General features: G+C 53.0%; 2 protein-coding genes across 11 annotated transcripts; both read right to left on the bottom strand.

Moving 5' to 3' along the window:
• Positions 1 to 305: 305 nt before the first annotated feature.
• Positions 306 to 5831, bottom strand: MAZ (MYC associated zinc finger protein). Of its 10 annotated transcripts, none has more exons than XM_023616003.2 (7): positions 5301 to 5826; positions 4591 to 4677; positions 3660 to 4516; positions 3185 to 3248; positions 2741 to 2912; positions 1705 to 1929; positions 306 to 1397 (listed from the first exon to the last, which is right to left on the bottom strand). In XM_023616003.2, the coding sequence occupies exons 1-6, from the start codon at positions 5334 to 5336 to the stop codon at positions 1727 to 1729; spliced, it is 1419 nt and encodes a 472-aa protein (XP_023471771.1). In that variant the 5' UTR covers positions 5337 to 5826; the 3' UTR covers positions 306 to 1397; positions 1705 to 1726. The 10 variants fall into 10 exon arrangements, 8 of the variants coding, with proteins under 8 accessions (XP_023471771.1, XP_023471772.1, XP_023471773.1 ...); XM_023616004.2 differs by having other exon boundaries at positions 3660 to 4486; positions 5301 to 5785; XR_011424662.1 differs by lacking the exon at positions 5301 to 5826 and having other exon boundaries at positions 2741 to 3049; positions 4591 to 4924.
• Positions 5832 to 6102: 271 nt separating this feature from the next.
• Positions 6103 to 19956, bottom strand: KIF22 (kinesin family member 22). The gene is made up of 14 exons (XM_023615999.2): positions 19726 to 19956; positions 13493 to 13688; positions 11779 to 11906; positions 11534 to 11688; positions 11098 to 11307; positions 10785 to 11015; positions 10496 to 10649; positions 10248 to 10383; positions 8195 to 8363; positions 7505 to 7673; positions 7067 to 7134; positions 6474 to 6686; positions 6313 to 6372; positions 6103 to 6223 (listed from the first exon to the last, which is right to left on the bottom strand). Exons 1-14 carry the CDS (start codon positions 19811 to 19813, stop codon positions 6176 to 6178), a joined length of 2025 nt encoding a protein of 674 aa, XP_023471767.1. The 5' UTR covers positions 19814 to 19956; the 3' UTR covers positions 6103 to 6175.
• Between the last annotated feature and the right edge of the window lie 10 nt (positions 19957 to 19966).

Raw genomic sequence — 19966 nt, 5'->3', positions numbered from 1 at the left:
CTCTGTTTAGGTTTCTAACCCAGGCCTCTTCAAACCTCCACTGGCTATTCTGGGCCTGTCCAGATTGGGTATTCCCCAGAGATCTGGGAGTCCTGGAACTTGCTCTCCACAGCCACTAGAGCCTTGGCCCCACCCTGTATCTGGGCTGCAGCTACTGGTGCTGCCTCTGGAGAGGGAGGAGTCAGAGCCTGGGAGCCACACAGGCCAGAGCAAGACTGGGCCTGACACCAGGCCCAAAAAGAAACCCTTGGTGGGTGGGGACAGGGGGCTTGGTGAGAGCAAGTCATTCAATCCAGAGTCAGAGACAGGTTTTTATTTAAAATTTATTGTAATGGGGTCCGCGCAAAAGGAGGGGGTGAAGGATGGGGAACATGCAGGGGACACAGGAACACGATGACATGGCCAGGGCCATAGCTTCTGTCGTGGGGGAGAGGGATGAAAAGAAAAGGCCAGGGCTGGAGCTGGGGTAGAAGAGGGAAGGGGGAGACACTGTGGCTGCATTCCCCCCACCCTAGGAAGCACCTCTAGGCCCTGGACCCCCCCATTTACCCTGGCCCCCTAAGATTCCATCTCTTGTCTTGCCTCTGGCCCTAGTGGCTCCTTCTGCTCCCCTTGACTTGTTTTCCCCTGATGATTCTCAAGTAGGATGTTTAGGGCCTGAGCCCAAACAACCCAACCTTATGAAGGTACAACCTCTGCCTTCTCCGCTTCTGCCCCTTCTCAAATCTCACCTTTTCCCCTCCCTGGGACAGAATCTTTTGATTTCCCTCCTTCCTCTCCTCCCTCCCCCTGAAAAAAAAAAAAAAAAGCACCAACTCCCCAGGGAGGGGCAGCAGACAGTTGGGGGAGGGGCTGGAAGGAGGGGAGCAAGGACCATCAAGGGAGAAGGCTCGCAAATCCCTGGAAGAGCAGGGCAGGGGCTTACAGAGAGGAGAGAGGGTGAGGGCAGTGGCCACTCCTGTCCTCTGCCACCCCTGCCCACTGTCCAGGGGGCTTCAACACAACGGAGGGAACAGGTGTGTGTGTGGGGTCAGGTCTGATAAGGAGAAGAGAGGAGCAGGAGAAACAAATTGTTAAAACCTAGCGAATTCCCCTAAGAAAACATTTCTTCCTCTTTTCCTTCTGGAGGCTCCTTGGTTGGTGAGTGAAGTGTGAGGAGTTGGTGGGAAGAGAGAGGGGAAGAGGAGATGATACCAAGGGACTTTCCTCCATTTTCCCCTCTGCCCCCCACCAACTTTGAGCTCACCAGGGCTGGGAGGGAAGTGGCTGAGAGCTCACAGGCACCCCCTCGGCCCCCGAAAGGGAGCCCACTGCTGTGGGGGGGGCTGCTACTGCTGCTGCTGCTGCCGCCGCCGCTGCCGCCGCCGCCGCAGCCATTGGACAGACCTCACCAGTACCTGCACGGCGAGAAACACCAGAAGATCACAGTGCGATCTGAATGGCAAGAACTTTGCCCCTTGCCCCAGACTCTTTCCCAGACTCCTTCCCCTGGGACACAGCCGTTGCTCACTTCCTATTTGGTCCCCAGAGACTTCAACCTGCATCCTTACCCAGTTCTGAAGGGCCCTCCCTGTCCCCAGAAATCTCCCTACTTTGAGTGATAGATGGGCATCCCTGGCCTTCCTGAGATCCCCTATTGGGCCCTCTGAACCCCCTTGTCCCACATGCCCATCCCACCCCCCCCAGCCATGCCCCACGCCTTGCCTGGTGGGTGCAGGGGTCCCCCTCAGCAGGTGGGCTGTGGCTGGGGGGCATCTCCCGGGACAGGGGGGGCGGCCCCCCCCAGATGGGTCTGCATGTGGCCGGCCAGCTGGGCGGGGGTCTTGCAGTGCACGCTGCACAGCTTGCACAGGATGCGGTCAGCCCGCGGGGCCTGGAGCCCATGGTCCTTCACCGCGTGGATGCGCAGGTATGCTGCCGTGGTGAAGCCTATGGGGGGGGGGGTGGATTGGGATGGGGGGATGGGGGTCAGCCAAGCGGAGACCCCAGAGACGGGGCTGTTCTCCTAGGCTGGGGACGCCCTCCTCAGATGGCCCTGTCCTCCTCCCACCACATCCTTGGTAACCTGGGGACAACTACTCTGCTGGGGCTGGTGGGGCACAGCCCTTAAGCTTGGGGCCTGGTTGAGTGGTGTCAACTTCGTGGCCTTAGTACCCTCATCAGAGCCCATTCTCCATGGCCACGGGATCTATCCTAGGGTGACAGGACACTGATTCCTAACCACTTGTAGGGCTGACCCTCAGCAGAGACGGCTGTGTCCCCTCCCTCCAGTGCCCCATACAGTCTCAGCCCAGTTACTCAGTGAACAAGTCAATCTGTTTAAAAGCAGTTTTCTCTGTTACTAGGGTAGGACGTGTGCTTGCTAAATGCTTGCCAAAGTACTCCACTCGCCCCAGGAGCCAAAGACAAGAACTAGTGGCTGCACAGCTGAAACCTTGCCTTCCAACCCTTGGGAACTGGCTCTCTTCATCATTCCTTCCCCAAAGCAGCCATATGTCCCACTCCCATTCTCCCAACACACACCCAGAAATTGACTCTTTCTGGTAGCAATCTTTTCCAGCCATGACCTCTTAGAACTTAGTGATCTTCAGTCGTCCCAGTGTTGCTTCATTTGCTTCCTAAAGGGCTCTAGATGCCATGAGCTCTTGGCTGCATCACCTTTAACCCACATCTGTGGAAGGGCTTCTGGGTTTGTCCCCACCCTTTGTCCCTGGCCCTCCCGGCATCCCTCAGCATGTACCTTTGTTGCAGAGCTCACAGACATGGTGAGGGCCCTGGCTGTGCACCTTCATGTGGTCCGAAATATAAGCCGAGCTCAGCATCTTGCCACACACATGACATGGCACCTTCTCCTCGTGTCGTACTGTGTGCGCCCGAAGTCGATCCTTTGTAGCAAAAGCTGCCTCACATTTCTGGGGAGGGGGGAGGGGCGTGGGGGGTGTCAGGAGAGTTAAAGCTTTGGGGAGTAGGGAGAGGGGGGCAAGAGGTTAAAGGAATCAGAGCCTTGGGGATCTTTGATCTGTAGGAAATGGGAGTGAGATGATGGGGTCTTGAAGAAGGGATGAGAAAATGGAGTGAAAAAGCAAAAAGAGAGAGAAAAAGGGGGTCTGAGAGGCTGAACTCAGACAGCTACAATGAGGATCAAAATCATGAAAACCAGGACAGGAGGAGGCGGGCTTCCTACCTCACATTTGAAGGGCCGTTCTGTTGAGTGTACTTGTCTGACGTGACTGTTGAGGTGATCCGGCCTGGGGATATGTTGGGTTTGGGGTTAGGGCCCTGGGGTGTGGAGGTGCCCCCAAATCTGCCTAATTTCGTAGGCACTACAGGCCTTTCCAAAGGTCCCTGGATTTTCTCCTAAACCCGAGGCTTCAGAGTTCTAGTTAGGTAAGAAATCCCTCCCCTCGCACAGGGCTGTCTCATGCTCCTCCCACACGAAGCTTTCCTACTACCCAACGACCCACCTCCTCTGCTAAGTACCACCCCCTGCTCCCTGGTAACTAGGAGAGGCTTTCCTCCCTCCTTCCTGGGAGTGGCTCCCGGTCCCCATCCTCAGAAACCTCCTCCCTCCCACCAGCCAAGGCCAGGCCACCTCCGTTGCTGTCCTTCCCTTCCTCCCTCCCAACCCGCAGAGTGGGCGGCTGAGGCCCTGTGCACACCGGGAGAAGCTCTTGCCACAGTGGGAGCAGTTGTAGGGCTTGTGCACAGCGCCGTCATGTGAGCGCACGTGGTAGCTCATGCGGTCCTTGCGCTTGAAGCGCTGCTGGCACACCGGGCACTGGTAGGGCTTCTCGTCCGAGTGCGACAGCTTGTGTCGGTTCAGGTGGTAGACGTCGCGGAAAGCCTTGCCGCACATCTCACAGGCGTGGTTCTTCCGGATGCGCTTTCCCGAGGCGGTCGTGGTCACCACGCCACCAGCGGCCACTGTGGCCGCTCCGCCGCCGGCTCCCGCTTCTCCCCCTCCCCCGCCGGCTCCGCTCAGCTGGGGCACGCTCAGAAGGCTCAGGGGCACCATAGTAGGCATCTTCATAGCACCCGAGGGGACTCGGCCGGCCTTGGCTCCCGTGTGGATGGCCTCGTGCCTCCGGAGATTGTAGCCGTTCTTGAACTCCTTGGCGCACAGGGCACAGATGTAGGGCCCTTTGCTCTTTGTCTTCTTCTCCAAGGCAGATGCGACCGGGGCCACGGCGACCGTCGAGGCTGGCGCTACGACGGCAGTGGCCGCGGCTGCGGCGATGGTGGCGGCAGAGACAGGGGGCGCGGCCTCGGCAGCAGGCGCCGACACCGGCGGGGGCGGCGGAGGGGGCGCGGGGGGCTGTTTCAGAGCCGCTGTGTCCACTGTGGAGGCAGCGGCCGGGGCAGGGGGCGCGGCAGCAACGGCGGCAGCGGCAGCGGCAGCTGCGGCGGCGGCTGCAGCCGCAGCCGACTCCTGGGCGGCGGCGAGAACCGGGAGCAAGTCCACCTGGAGGGGCTCGGCCGCCGGGGCCTGGGGCGTGGGTGGGGGCGCCGGCGCGGCCTGTGAAGACAAGGCGCCGTGTGGGCCGCGGCCGCGGGTCGGCGCCCTCCCGGCCACGGCCGGCCCCTACTCACCTGGAATGGACTCTGGGCGCAGCCCTGGGAGGCAAAGAAGCGGGACTGGAGCTCAGCCCCGACCTGCAGGGGGTTCTGGGCGTGACCCTGAGGTGGCGGGAAGGAGTTCATGAGGCCGCCCACCCCCCGGGAGTCCAGGCCCAGCACGGGGAAGGGGGGGGCCAACAGCGTGCAAGGGAACACGGGGAACATGGCCTCGGCCGCGGCGGGGCCCCCGGGGCTCAACGGGGGACAGGGGCGCGGGCCGCGCGGGGCCCGGGCTCGGGGCGCCGCCCCCGGCCGGCCCGGCTGGGCCGCGCCGAACGCATGGCCCGCGGGCCGCCCCGCCGCCCGCGCGCCCCGGCCGGCAGGAGGGAGGGAAGGAGGGCGCCTGGAGGGCCGCGGAGCGCAGCGGCGACCGCGGCGGCGACGCCCCCTGGGTGGGGGCTGGAGGCCCCGCGGGGCCGGGGGCCGGGGGCGGGGGCCCGGGCGGCGGCGGCGGCGGCGGCGGTTGGAGCCCGGCGGGGCGGGGTGGGGGGAGCGAGGGAGCAGTCTCGGCCCCCGCCGCGCGCGCGCCCAGCCGGCGCCTCGGGGAGGGCGGGGGAGGGCGCGAGGGAGGGAGGGGGACAGCTGCGCGCGCACCGGGCGCGCGGAGGGGGGGTGGGACGGGAGGGAGGGCGGGCGGGAGGGGGGTGGGAACGGGGGGTGGGGGCGGGGGAGGGGGTTGTTACCTGGAAGATGAAGCTGCTCCAGTTGCCGGGATCCATGGCGGAGGGAGGGAGGGAGGTAGCTCGCGCTCGCCCTGGGGCGGGAGGAGGTGGAGGCGGCAGTGGGGGAGGGGGAACCCAGGGAGGAGGCGCGCGGGACGGGCGGGAGGGGGGAAGGAGGAGGAGGGTGGGGGGAGCGGAGCACACTGCGCGCGGGGAGGGCGGGCGGGGGGCGCGAGGACACACAAGAGGCTGGAGCGGGCGCGAGCGCGAGCTCGCGCACGGCCAGCGGGAGGGGGGAGGCACGAGAGGAACTCTGGCGGGAGGAGGGACGGGGAAGCCACCCAGCAGCCCGAGTCGCCCCAAGCGCGAGACCCCCGAGACGGCCGCTGATTGGCTGACGATGGCGCAGGTGGTGGGCGCGCGGGAGACAGGGCGGCTTCGCTCTTCCCCCCCTTCAAAGATTCCACCCCCCTCCTCCCTCCGCCAGCGGCCGTTATTTCGCGCGCACGCGCACAAAACCGCTGTCGTTGCTGAGCGGGAGAATTGGGGAGCGCGCGCTGGGGGTACAGATGGGGCGGGGCTAAACTCTAAGCGCGCGCCCGCCTAACGGTCGTCATTATCTTGCTTTCGCATTGGCTTTTTGTTTCCTTTCGGCCACCGTCCTTTCCCCACTCCCGGCTCCTGCGTTTTATTTACAGTCCGGGGCTGCTTCATGTTTTCCCAAAGATGGCGCCCAAAGAACTTGGCTGAGGGTGTTAGTCGTCCACCCAAGGGCAATTATACCCCCGGCCCTGCCCCCACAGTCCCAAAAATCAGGCTGAAGCACCGGAGTAAAAACTGTATTTACACAACAAGCGGTTATACAAGGATTTTAAAAAAGAGGAGAGGAGCCGCGGTCAGGAGGGGTGGCAGCGCAGGCCCGCAGCGAGACCCAGGATGTTCGCCTGCAACACAGGAGGGAAGGGAGAGCAGCGTTAGAGCCGGGGCGGGCGCAGGCTGGGGAGGAGGGGGCCGGGGCCCAGCCCGAGCTCACCTTCAGGAAGGACTCCATGTGTTTCCCGGACATGCCCTCCACGCGTCCCAGGTCTTCCACCTGGCAGGAGGGCAGCGATGGGGAAGGGGTCTAGGGCGTGCCAGGCTCTCCCTCCCCCCAGGGCCCACTTCATTCCGGGGCTGCCCTCCCTGGGCCATTACCTGGCTGAAGGGGCCGTGGAGCTCCCTCCAGCCCACGATGAGCTGCGCCTTCTTTTGGCCAATGCGCTGCAGGCTGCGCAGATCCCGGGCTGAGCCTTTGTTCAGCAGATCTAAGATTTTTTGGCGCCCCTGGGTCAGTAGCTCTGGGCTGATCTGTAGCTCCCAGCAGTCGTTAGCCTTCTCCTCCGACTCTGAGGCATCCAAGGACTCCAGCTATGAGGCAGGGGGAGGTGAGTGACAGAAACAGCAGAGTTTGCTGTTCTGCCCGTGGCAGCAAACTGCTTTGGACTCCTCTGCCAAGGATAGGAGCCGAACAGCAGCTACCTCCCGCCCTCCCTAGCCTGTCTCTCCCTCCTGTCAAGTTGCACAGAAACCTTTCCCTCTGGTCACTCACTGGGCTGACTCTCATTTTATCCAACTTGTGATAGAGTGGCAGCAGAGTTGCTGTGAAGATCATATGAGTTAATAAATGTAAATAGCTAATAAGTGTTCTGACAGGTTGTGTAACTCCACGGCCAGTGCTCTTCCCACTAGAGCTCACTACCCCTTACTTCTAGGCTCTAGGTGTAGCCTAAGCCTCCAACTACTCTCACCTTTCTCTTCCCGCCTTTCCTCTTCAGGATATGGATCTCGGCATTTGGGGATGCTGCCTGCTCTTGAACTGAAAGCAAGAATCGTGAACTCGAGTCACCCACCCTGGTAGCCACATGGTTCTCCCATTTTTGATTCCCCAGTTCCCCTCCACCCCAAGTTAACCTCTTCTTTTGTTGTGTTTCCATGACCTTTCTTATAGTGTATTTGCAAGTAATCTCAGTTGGTCTTGCATGATAATCATTCATGCTCTTGTCAGTCTACCCCATTGTACTAAATGCCTGAGAGCAGAACACCCAGCTCTATTTCAGATCCTCCTCACCCCTCCTTCGGGCTGGCCTATGGTGGGAGGACACGAGTGACATGAGGACAGCTGCTTCTAACACCTCCTTTCTGAGATCTGTTATCTGGGCCCTCCTGGCCCCCAGAGCCAAACTTACTCAGTTGTAGGGGCATCACCACAGCCTTTTTGAGGGGCTTAGCCACCGTGACTGTGCGGCGGCCAAGGGGTCGGAGCATTATGGGAGAGCAGTTCTCTTTCTCCTTTGGGTCCGTAGCCTCCTGGGCTAGCACCTTGGCTTCTAGTTCTTTTTGCTTCATCTTAAGCCTCTGTTGGAAAGGATCAGGAAATGTGACCCAGAGCCAATTCTAGGTCAGCTTGAAGGGCAATGAATTAGGAAATTGAGTGTGCAGGCAGTGTGCCTCGCCCTAGAGGGCAGGGCGAGGACCAATGGGAGAAGCTACCAGGAGATAATTGGAGCCCAATATAATTAAGGGTTTTCTAATGATCAGAGCTGCCCAGAGGTGGAATAAGCCACTTGGTGAAACACTGAAGGGAAGGACTGTTCAAGCAGATTCCTAAGTTAACTTGAGCTATGTTTCAGGAAATGGCAGTGTCTTGCATTTGTTCCTTTTACCTAGAATATTTTCTTCTTACATGTGATCTCAATTATTTTTCAAAGTTCAGCCATGTTAAGGACATTAAAGCAGGAGCTGGAGAACTGAGGGTTTCCGGGGTGGGATGAAAACTGGATCTGATCCAGCCTTTCAGTGCCCTTCCCTATCTGAAGATCCTCGGATTGCTTCTCAAGGCCGGTAGGAATCCCAGCCCCCACACCCTCAACACTTACCTCAATCTCCAAATTCTTCTCCTCCACTGTCTTCATGAGCACCATCCGCTCTCGCCTTGGGGTGCTCAGCAGAGGGGTCCCCTGGCTCCCCTGGGAACCCAGCAGGCGGTCCAAGCTTAGGAGGCGCTCCAGCATGGCTGGGTCCATGCTACTTAGCTTCTGTAGGGGGCTGAGCAAAGAGGTTACTCCCTATCTACCTCTTCTCTCATCACCCTCTCCAGCAGCAGGATTCCCCTCATCATGCCTTAATGTGGTATATTCTGTGGTTCCAAAACCCTAGTGTTAACTTTCTGGGCAACTATGAGCAAGTCATCCAGACTCTCTGGATGCAGTGTCTTCATCAGGTGAATGGGGATCGATCACTACTTGCCCAAGTAACCTCTCAGGGATGCCAGGAAATCAGATGAGAACAAGCATTTAGTAAACAACTGCGTTCCAGGTATTCAGGATCTAAGACATTGCTCTGCTGGAGGTACTTACTAATGAAAAGTAAGAGACCTTGATAAGGTGATAGCAAGGGCTGTGTGCCTGTCCATTTGGAGGAGCAGCTGGGGAAAGGTGCACAGAGCCAGTCATCTTCAGCAGGGTTTTGAAAGCCACTGAAGGACTCAAGTGCCAAGCCTTTCTCCTGTGGGCAGCAGCAAAGGCCTATTCAAGCAGAGTCCGGGACTTAATCTAAGCATGATGCCTAACTTTTGTTCCTTCTGTCTGGAATTTTTTCTCTCACATCTGATCTCAATTATCATTCAAAGTCAGTTTGATGCCACCTTTCCCATGATACCCAGCTTGACTGTGTTATCTTTTTTCCTACACTGTGAACTAGTTCCTCAAGGACAGAGACTGCCCTGTTGTTCGTGCGCAAGTGCCTAGGAAGAGCAGGATCAGAAAATATGGGTGAACACTAGAAGTCGTTTCTTCCTTCCTGGCTCTCACAGAACAAGAAGCTCCTCCTTCCTTATTGCACTCTGTAATATCTACCTTGCATCATATACTGATGTTCCTGTAGGAAATATCCCCTTCTGAAACATGAGCCCCCTAACGACAGGGTCTAAGTAGGTCTGATGTGCCCCATCTCTGAGCTTACCCAGGGTGCCAATCAGGCAGAAACCCTGCCTGTTCACGTGTAATACAGATGTGCAGGTGTTTCTGAGTTTGTACACAGAGGAGAGGGGACTGCTGAAAAGTGACTTGAGAAAGACAAAATTGAGAGATGAGGTTGTGAGTGAGCAAGCACCTTTTGTGTATGCCATCCTTCCTCAACTACAACAGCCCCCTGGGGCAGAGTGTGCACTAATCCTTGGCCTTCTCAGGTCACCTCTGTTCAGCAGTCTTAGGACTTATACAGTGTAGACAGGCTTTTGGGGGGCTCAGAGTAGAAACAGGGCAAAGTTAAAACTGCAACTGGCTCCTTGGAGAATCATGGTTAGACACAGAAAGCAGGACTGCTTAACAGGCGTGACCTGAGGATTAGTGCGTCCTGGGCCATGAGGTGGGGCTGTCAGAGCTGGAGAAGGGAGGACACACACACAGAAGGGACTTAGTGTAGAGAGGCTTTGTTTGGACTGAGGGTAGAAGCAGGACAAAGTTAGGACAGCAACCAGCTCCTTGGAGAGTCATGGAGAGGTTGACTCTAACACAGGCTGAGGGATCTCAGCAAGACATTTCTTCATCTCTTGTCTCCATTGCCTTGTTCTTATCCTCTGTACCTGAAAGACCTGATCCAGATTATTCCTTGAGCCAGAAGCAAAAGTGCTTGTCCTTGAAACAGATGCCCCCAAATGTGAGGTTTTGCTGCCTAAAGAGGTTGGAAAATGGAAAGGGAGGGGACTAGAAGCTCTAGGAGGAGACCTCCTTAGGGCCCCAGGCAGCAGCACTGAGGACAGAAATTGATCTTAGCACTTCAGTGAATTCAAGAGAGCAGAATTTTGGGTGAATGGGAGAAGAACAAGTTGGCAGCTCAAGGATCTTCCGGGCTAAACCTGCTGCTGCTTTGCACCCAACCCAGACACAACAGGAAAGGAAATATGCCCAAGACCCCTCCCCCTCTGCTCACCTGAGTTTCTGGGAGGCAGAGGCTGGAGCTGCTGGGGGCTCAGGACTCCCAATCTCTTCTTCCTCAGGGCCTCGGGCTCTCTTTGCTTCTGATGGGCCTAGCAGTTCTTTCTGAGACAGTTTAACAGATGCCAAGACTAGGGGAAGATGGGGGTGGTGGTCAGCCTCTGTGCTGATGCTTGGTGGATCCAGCCAATTCCTCAATTGTCCAGATCTGGCCTTTCCACTCCTGCCAACCCCAGTCCTCACCATGAAGCTGCAGGCTCTCATTAGTAAAAGGCCGGTTGATCACCTCCTTGGACCTGGCAGCAAAGTTGAGCGCAGAGACTGTGTCTAGGTAGAAGCGTCTCTCAGGGGCAATGTTGGCAATGAGGATGCTGTGGGCTGAGCCACCCAGAGAGTCCTAAGGCATGGGAATTGGGCAGGGTGGGTGAGTCAGAAGCCCGCCCTCCCATTACTTGACTGCTATTCCCCAACCCCGCAGCAGGCCTGAGAACCTCCTTCTCCAGCCCCTTTTCCCTGAGATGGGCGGCCCGACCTGCAACAGGCGAGTGAGCTTGCTGTCCCGGTAAGGCACACGAGGGAGACCCTGGTTCAGTGCATCTACCACTTTGCCCAGTACAAAGAGGGAGGTGTTGATGGCTCCACTCTCCTTCAGCCGCAGGCCCTTGTTGCCTGTTCGCCGGTTGTCCTCTGAGCCAGCCAAGTCAATCAGGTAGAGTTTCCCCTCCCGCTGGCGAAATGGGGCCAAACGTTCCCGCTGATCCACCTGGGAGTAAAGAGCAAGGGCCTCAGGCTTAGCTCAGGCTGTAGAGGCTTTTAAGGTCCTCACCCCTGTCAGTGGGCCTCACCTTAACCAGGAGCACAGCATGACTGCGGGAGGAGCGCTGGTTGAGCCGGGTGGCACCTACAGTCCGATTTTGACTGGCTGGCAGGAAGTGCCGCTCAAAATCAGCAAAGCTAGTGATGGGCTTCTGCGTGAGGCCTGGAATCAGGATGTTTCCTCGACAGTCTTCTCGGATCACCAGGTCTCCTGATGCAGGATCCAAGAGATCTAATACCTGTTTGAGCAGTGAGAGGTAGAGCCAATTCCCCAGACACAGGCTGTTTACTTCTTGGGGATCAGTCTCTTTTTCTCTGATGGAATCTCACAAGTTTTACCATCTGCTACCCCAAACTTTGTCATTCCAGGTCGTACCTCCTTGCTAGAGCAGAGCTTCATGTTCTAGAGCTGGGTCTTATTTTGACCCTTTTTCTCTTCCCTTTCCAATCAGAGCAGGGTCTCACCTTTTCCTGGTAGATCTCTAAGTAGGACATAGTGACAGAGAGGGCCCATGGCCGGCCCTCAGCACCCTCCTCCCTTGTGAGCTGTAGGAGATCCATGAGAGCCCTGGGAATCACTCCAGGTTGCTCTGGGCTGCCCAGCATTGTGTGCGTCTTCCCTGGGGAAAGAGTGGAGAGAGCTGTGAGATTTTCCTCCCCACACCCTAGCCCTTTCTGACTCATAGCTGTTCCCTATCTGGCTCCCTCACCTGCCCCTGTGGGCCCATAGGCAAGCACGCTGGCATTCTGCCCTTCCAGCAAGTGCCTTAGGATGGGCTGCACAGATCCTGCATAGATGTCCTGCTGAGAGCTCCTCTCCCCATAGAATGCATCAAACCTGTAGGCAGGAAGAAAAGAGGAAATTAGTGGAGCGTTCCATTCTCACCTAGACCTAGAGGATAATACTGGCCTCAGATTTAAAAGAGTCTCTATCCCTTTTCTTGCACAAAGACCTTAGAAAGCACCCACTCAACACCATCCATCCCAGTCCCTATACTGGTGTTAGGAATATGGAAATGATCTAATGTCCCTGCTCCTGGGAGTTCTGCAGTCTAGTGGGATAGATAGATATTCATACTTTGCTGTGATTCAGGAAATGAAGATGAGAACACACTAGAAGGTGTAGCTAATTCTTCTTGAGGAAGGAAGATTTTGCCCAAGAGAGAAGAGAAAGCTATTCTAACTATCAAAAATAGCACATAGACAAGACATGGTATGAAAGGGCAGAGCTTCCCAATCTTTTTCACATCACAGTATATATAGAAAGTAGTATTTGTACACCATAATGGAATAAATAGAGGATACTGCTTATGACTAGGTGAGACTCATCACACCTATAGTCCATTCGTTGCACTCTGGTCAAGAAGCTGTGGCTGAGGCCACAGCAGGGATTAGTATAAGTAGAGTATAGCATGTGTTAGGGGTATGAGGCTGGAAAGAAACTAAAGCCAAACTGTCAGGGGCCTAAAATGGGGTTGGCAAACTTTTTCTGTAAAGAGCCAGACAGTAAATATTTTAGGCTTTGTGGACCATATGGTTCCTTTCACAACTACTCGACTCTGCCATTGTAGTCGGAAAGCAGCCATAGACAATATGTAACTAAACAAGCATGGTTGTGTTCCAATAAAGCTTTATTTACAAAAAGTCTCCTGGTCAGATTTGACCTGCAGGCTGTAGTTTGCCAGTCCCTTGCCTACAATGACAGGCCAAGGAGTCTGAACTTTAAATCTCCACTGGGATTTTTTTTTTTTTTTAGATTTTGTTTTTTTTTCCTTTTTTCTCCCCAAAGCCCCCTGGTACATAGTTGTATATTCTTCGTTGTGGGTCCTTCTAGTTGTGGCATGTGGGACACTGCCTCAGCGTGGTTCGATGAGCAGTGCCATGTCCGCACCCAAGATTTGAACCAACGAAACACTGGGCCGCCTGCAGCGGAGCGCGTGAACTTAACCACTCGGCCACGGGGCCAGCCCCTCCACTGGGATTTTAAAGTAGCTGTCCTTGTGAGTATCTGGGTGGTCTTCTCTGATACCACCCAGCTGCAGCCTATGTTGGCTGGCTGGTCTATGTACCTCCAACCCTTCCCACCCCTCCCCAAGACCCTAGCTGGGGCTCTCCTGCTCACCTTTGCTGCTCCTTCTCCTCTTTGTGCCTATTTCCCCCACAAGACTGTGAACAGTAGTAATGTGTCTGATTTAGCTTCCAGTCTTTTCCCACAGTATCCTACAGAGGACCCATCACAATGGGCACCCGTGAACATTTCCTGAATGAACAAATGAAGCTGTGAGGAACAAAGCTGCACTAAGGAAGGAACAAGGATCCTGAAGAGGCAGGTCTGAGAAACCATCTGGGCAACTGATAGTGTGAGCAGGCCTAGGTGATCCCTAGTGTCACAGAGATGGGAGGGAAGAGTGGCCTGAACCTTACTGGTATTTAAGAGTCTCCTGGTGGTTCCTCCAGTTGGCAATCTCTAGAGAACAGCTGTCCAGGCCCCGTACACAGGGGGTATCATTTTCTCCAGCTGTTCCATCCACAAATGGTCGCAGTCGTACAGCCACCCTTACTCGAGCTGGAGGTGGGCGCCGGCCAGCTCCCACCTTGCTTAGCCGACAGCGACCAGCTCCTGAAGGAGAGAAGAGAAGTTTTAGGCATGAAGTATGGTGAAAGCACAGAGGAAGCAGGGACCAGCTTTGCTGAGAGGTAGGGGTAGGAGTCTTGGAGGAGGAGGTACTTGATGTAACTGAGCTCTGAAGGATGAATAGGAGCTTGCCAAGCATTCCAGTCATGTGCAAAAGCATGGAGGTGTGAAAGTGTGGCTTCCCTGGAGAACTGGTGGGGCAGGACTGGTGTGTGTTCTGTTAGTTAGGGTGAGCAGAGAAGGGCAAGACGGAAGAAAAAGATGAATCCAATACATGGTCTCACAAGGAGTACAGCGGGAGTTGAAGGAGAGAGATTATATACAGGTCAGGGACTGTAAACCACATCGTGTACTTCGCAAGCATTAACATTTATTAAGCACTGACTCATGCCAGGCATACTTTAATCTTCATGGTGTCCCTGAGATGTAGGTTCTATTAGTCCTTTTTTACCAAATGAAATGGCTCATAGAGGTGCAGTAGCTCTTCTGAGCACCAGGATATTTTATACATGGGGCCATTACTTTATCTTGTATCATAACCTACATTTTATCTTTTTGCTCTTCAAAGGAGGAATAAGCAGAGCCTATAAACAGAATAAATCCCCAGCATCTTATAGACTAGAGACCTCCATAACCTTGACAGAGAGGCAGGGAAAATGGCCTGGAGGCTGGGGTCCTAGGGATATCATTGGGAGGGCCAGGGGCCACAGCTCCTTTTGGGGAAGGTCTTTCCACCCTGGCTGTACTGTGGGTGTCCCCACGCTTGGCCTCAGTTCCTTCCCTGCTTGATAAGTAGGTCCAGTGTGGTGTAGATTGTAATGTGTACACAAATAACCTGGAAGATCTTGTCAAAATGCAGATTTGGCATCAGTCCTTGGGGTGATGCATGAGATTCTGCATTTCTAACAATCTCCCAGATGCTGCTGGTGGGACACACTTTGAATTGCCAAGGTGTTCGTAGACCAGTATCCTGCGGGGTTGTTCTAAACATTAAAACAGTTGACATTTGCCCCCACCCAAAACCAGTCAATCAACTGCCTTACTTTTCTGTGCCTCTATTTCCTACCTAGGGTTTACAATATATACTTACATGTGTATGCCTACATACACACACTCTCTAAACTGTTAACAATGGTCTTCTCTTGATGGGGTATTATGTGGGTTTATTTTCTATGTTAACTAGTTCTATAATGTTGTAATGTTTGCATTAAAAACAACACCACCACCACCATGGATGTCCCTGTTTGGCAGGAGTAAGGTTGAGAGGCAGCCTCTAGTCTCTTTTTGTCCTTGCTCAGTTTGCAAAAGGCAGACATGCAATCCTTCTCTATTGTAAGCTTTCTGTTTAGTTTGCTTCTGATAATTAAATCTAAGTCATTTGGAAAAAGAAAAAAGGTTATGAATTATTTTTATCATCAGAAAACACAAGATAAAACTAAAAAAAAAAAGCGTCTTTATTTTTATGAGGACTGAATGAGCTGAAAAATATGTTATGAGGAGGGTACTTCTTTATTTTACATTGGGGGATACCATACTGTGGCTCACAGCTAACAGCTGAATTCAAACCTAGATCTCTTCACCTCCAAAAATCTGCTTTTAATGAGGATGCCATATTGCCTCCCTATTATATACCAACTGGGGAAGTTCTTGGTAGCTCTGATTCCTTTTGTGCTGGTGGTAGCAGCTGGTTGTTGGGAGTCATAGACCTCATCTAAGGCAAGAGGCCAACACAAAAACATCAAGACAAAAAGGTGGGCAGACTACCCCTGGAAAGAATCTTACACATACATGGGGCATACTCATAAGCAGATGGCCTATTTCAAGAACTGGGCTTCTGTTCCTTCATCTGACACGTGAAGCTGGTAACACTATTTCTCACTTTCTGGTTTACAAAGCACTTGGACATCTAGTTTTCATTTGATCCTCATGGCAATCCTGAAAGTCAGCAGCAAGTAAATAGGAACCTGCAGATGCACCTGCGCAGATGAGAAAACTAAGTTGCAAAGATGTTCACCAACTTGTCAAAAATGTGTGCAGGAGCCTTTCCCTTGCCTATCTTTCTCAGATTTTTTTGTGAGAACAGAGAAAGACGAGAGAAACAGAAGCACTTAAGGAAGCTTAGTGATCAATTCAAGGGGAAGGGAAAGTCTGTGGTGACCTAGAAAGAGGGTAGATTCTGCTCAGACAGAGGTGAATGTCAATTCCAGCTCTACCACTTACTAGCTTGTGACCTTGGGCAAGTGGCTTAACATTCATGTGCCCTGTTTCCTTGTCTCTAAAGTGGAGTGGAATGGGCCTTGGAAAGGCTTAATGAGGATTAGAAGAAGTAACATATAAAATGCCATCACAATAACTAGCACATAGTAGGTAGGTTCATCATTCAAGGTAAAATGGCCTGGGTTCAAATCCCAGCTCTGCCACTTAAAACTAACTAAATAATCTGGAGAAATTATTTTCTATTCCTGTGCCTCAATTTCCACACCTGTAAAATGGGAATAAAAATATCTACTAGTTGGGTTAAGGCAGTAAATAAGGTAATTCAAGGTAATTCATGTAAAAGTGCTGAGAACAGCATTGGTACTTGGTAAAAGCTCAGTAAGTGTTTCATTTTACATTCATCCCCCATTTTCCAAACAAGGAAACCTCAGTATAGAGAGGTTAGCTAATTTGCCCCTGGTAAACAGCCAGTTAGTGACAGAGCTTCAAATGAAAGTCTAACTCTAGAGTTCGTTAAACGAAACCCCAGGCCTTCTCAGCCCCTTCATCTTTGTATCTCCATGGGCCTTGGAGTCAGACAAGTTCCACCTACTAGCTGTGTGATCTTGGGAAGGCTTCTTAACCTCTTCAAGCCTCAGGTTCTTTTTATAAAAATAACTACAGTATCTACCCTCATAAGATTGTGAGGAGTCAAAGGAATAATGTACATACAACGTTTAGCACAATGCCAACAGCAAGGACTCAGTAAATGTTAGCTGTTGCTATTATTATTACACTCTTTCTCTTGCTACTCACTTCTCAAGGCAGCAACTCACTTTTGCCCTCACCACTCAGCAGGGTCATCAATTACCTCCTTACTGTTAAATCCAGTAGACATGCTCGGTCCCCATCCTATTTGACTTCCCAGCAGTATTCAACATCCTTGATCTGCTTTTCTTTGGGAAATAGACTTTTCCCTTGCCACCCACTAGCTCTCTCTTCACTCCTTCTTAGTTTCTGCCAGTCTTAAATGTTTTTCTAGGCTCCTTCTAGCCTCTCTCTAGACCAGAATTGCTCAATTTTGACACTATTAACATTTTGGGCTGAATAATTCTTTGTGGTGGGGCTGTCCTGTACATTGTAGGATGTTTAGCACACACTATGTACTAAACACGTCAGTAGCATTCTGCACCCCCCTCAGCCCCACCCAACTGTAACAACCAAAAATGTCTCCAGACATCACAAATGTCCCCATGGGGAACAAAATTGCCCCTAGTTAAGTACCACTACCTTGATTCATTTCATGGGCATGGTCACCTGCTCTCTTGGCTCCAATTACTATCTTAAAGCTGATGACTCCTAATCGACACCTCCACACCACAGCTCTCTCCTGAACTTTGGATCCACATTCCCAGCTGCTGCCCTGACATCTTCTCTGACATGGCTGTCAGGTACTTCAAACTCCTCCTGTCCTAAACAGAACCCTTCCCCATCTCTCGCAACCTCATCTTCCTTCCATGCTCTCTAACGAGAATGAATGGAACCAACTCCAAAAATGAGAGTCTTCCTTAACTCTACCTTCTCTCTCACTTCCCGCATCAGTTACTTATTAACATCTGTCAATTCTACCTTTTTAAGTGAGTCCACTTCTCTCCATTCCCACTGTACAATCTTTGCCAAAGTCATCATCTCAACAGTCTTCCAGCCGGTCTCCCTGCCTCCAGTCTCACTCCCTTCCAATCATTCTCTCTCCCCTTCTTTCCTTGCACTGTAAGCTCTCAGCCATTATGAATTTCCTTCAATTCCTACAACACACCAAGTTCTCTCACACCTTTGGGCCTTTGCACATGCTATTCTCTCTCCCTGGAATATCTTCTTTACCCCACCTACCCCCCAAGTGACTGAGGTAAACGCTTATACCTTACTTCCTCTAAAAAACTTTCCCTTGTAAAATTACTCTCCCACTAAGGCATTGTTAGGTGCACCTATGGCTCTCTTTAGCTCCTCCATCTAAGCACTCATCACACCCCACTGTAACTGCACATTTGTCTGCCTTCTCCATCTGACTGTGAACTCAGCGACAATAAGTCTTTTTCTGCTACCCTTTGTATCTCCAATGCCTGGCAGAGAGTAGGCTCTCAAGGAGTATTTGCTGAACAGGTTAAGATGTGGTGAATGAACTAACATAAAACATGGGCTTGTTCGTTCCCTGTTTTCATCATAAAAGTGGCTCACTGCCATTCTTGCCCCAAAGCTCAGTCCAGGGGAGGAGGGAAGGAGAAGCACACATAAACAAGTGCTTACACTACATCATAAAAGCAATTTTGAGGGTGCACAAGGCTAGCACTTACTTATTATAATTTCCCCCCTCCCACAATTCCCAATTTTCATTCAGCTTAACTCTTTTTTATTGACTAGGAATTTAAGCCAAAGAGAGCAACTTTAACCTCTCTTTACAACATAAATAAGAAATCATTTCATAGTCTTGTCGTCCTGCCACGGCCTGGCAAACTCTTATCCAACCTTTGAAACCCACCTTAAATATCACTTCCTTAATGAAGTCCTCCCAGAATACCCAAGGGTTTACTTCAGATTCTAACTCTCATAGCATATAGATAGATATATATACACAGACATACATATCTCTCATTGCTTTTCATATTATATGTTTATATGACTACGGAAACAGACTATAAGCTCTTGTAGGGAAGGGACAGTATTCATTCAAGCATTTTTACGATATTAACTATGTACCAGACACAGTGGGTCTTGGAAGGATGAGGGGAGGTTGGGCTCAGACAGCAGGAATATGATGTGCTTGGGCATAATAGTTAAGAGCAGAGGCTCTAGAGTCAGACTGCCTGGGTGCAAATTCAGACCCCAATATTTACTAGCTGTGTTAACCTTGAGCTAGTTACTAAACACATCGTGCCTCAGTTTCCTCATCTGTAAAACGGGGACAATAATAGTAACCACCTCATAGCATCGCGTTGAGACTAATTAATCACCATAAATGCTTGCAACTGTGCCCGGCACCTAGCAAGGGCTCAATATGTGTTTGACATTCTACTAAATAACTTTGTTTTGCCACAGAACCTGACAAACAGGGACTCAAATAAACTACTATGGTGCCCACCTAATCACTACCAGAATTCAGTCTACAGGCAGAGAGGAGACGCATATGTAAACAAAGACTCGCAAGATTCTGAGTGTCCTCACGGACTTTCCAACCCTACCATAGCACTGACTTCCACGGCTGGAGTGAACGGAAACAGTCCCTTATTTCCCTTTTTCTGGGGTCTTAGCGCATCTTATGCTGTGGACTCACACCCAGCTGCAGCCCAGCTGAGCCCCGCCTGCCCTCCGACAGCCCTCAGGGATCTCCCCGCACCCAAACACGTCATATACAGAACCCTTCCCCCTAAATGCGCGTCCAGCTCCCTTCCTTTCGTCCTTACGGTGAGAACGTTAGCCACTTTCACTCGCTTATTCACGTAATCTCCTGAGATCGGGACATCGTCCCCATTTTACAAAAACACTGAAGCTCACAGAGGAAAAGGGCGCTGGGCTCAAACGAAACTAGTGCCGGAACCGGGTCTCAACCCGGGTCGACTGATCCGCGCGGACAGCAGGAAACAGTGAGAAGGAAAGAGCGAGGTGGGCTGCCCAGTTTGCGACTCCCCACTCCCACCTTCCCCCTCCGCGCCCCCGCGCCGTTCTGGCTCTCCGGACAAGCCGCGGAGTCCAAAGCAGACTCCGACGCATTACCCTACAAGGCTCCAGGCTTCGTCGCCCCGCCCCGCCCCGCCAGGCCGGCATCGCATACCCGAGGTCGCTGCCGCCATCCCGCGTCGCCTCAGCTGCGCCGGAACCTCCGCGTCCATTCCACTCTCTCTTTTGACTGCCTGTCCCATTCGAATTTCCCGGTGCCCCGCCCCCTCTACTAGGCTCCACCAATCACGGCTACTCGCCGCCGGAAGCCCCTGCTTGCGGCTGCAACTATTCCGCCCTTTAGGGCTTGCCTCCGGGTGCCGCAAGAAAAACTTTCCCCTGGCAGAGGACGCATG

This window comes from Equus caballus, chromosome 13 (genome assembly GCF_041296265.1).
Source record: "Equus caballus isolate H_3958 breed thoroughbred chromosome 13, TB-T2T, whole genome shotgun sequence".
Taxonomy (NCBI): Eukaryota; Metazoa; Chordata; class Mammalia; order Perissodactyla; family Equidae; genus Equus; species Equus caballus.
Note: the sequence above shows the minus strand (reverse complement) of the source record. Positions and strands in the feature narration are given on the sequence as shown.

Coding starts and splice junctions, on each gene's coding strand:
- KIF22 (XM_023615999.2), bottom strand. CDS start 19,813: ATGGGACAGGCAGTCAAAAGAGAGAGTGGAATGGACGCGGAGGTTCCG. Junction 11,689..11,778: donor CTATGGGCCCACAGGGGCAG/GTGAGGGAGCCA, acceptor CTCTTTCCCCAG/GGAAGACGCACACAATGCTG. Junction 10,650..10,784: donor AGCTCACTCGCCTGTTGCAG/GTCGGGCCGCCC, acceptor CCCATGCCTTAG/GACTCTCTGGGTGGCTCAGC.
- MAZ (XM_023616000.2), bottom strand. CDS start 4,782: ATGTTCCCCGTGTTCCCTTGCACGCTGTTGGCCCCCCCCTTCCCCGTG. Junction 3,249..3,659: donor TGTGGCAAGAGCTTCTCCCG/GTGTGCACAGGG, acceptor ACATATCCCCAG/GCCGGATCACCTCAACAGTC. Junction 1,930..2,740: donor CTGTGAGCTCTGCAACAAAG/GTACATGCTGAG, acceptor CCCCCCCCATAG/GCTTCACCACGGCAGCATAC.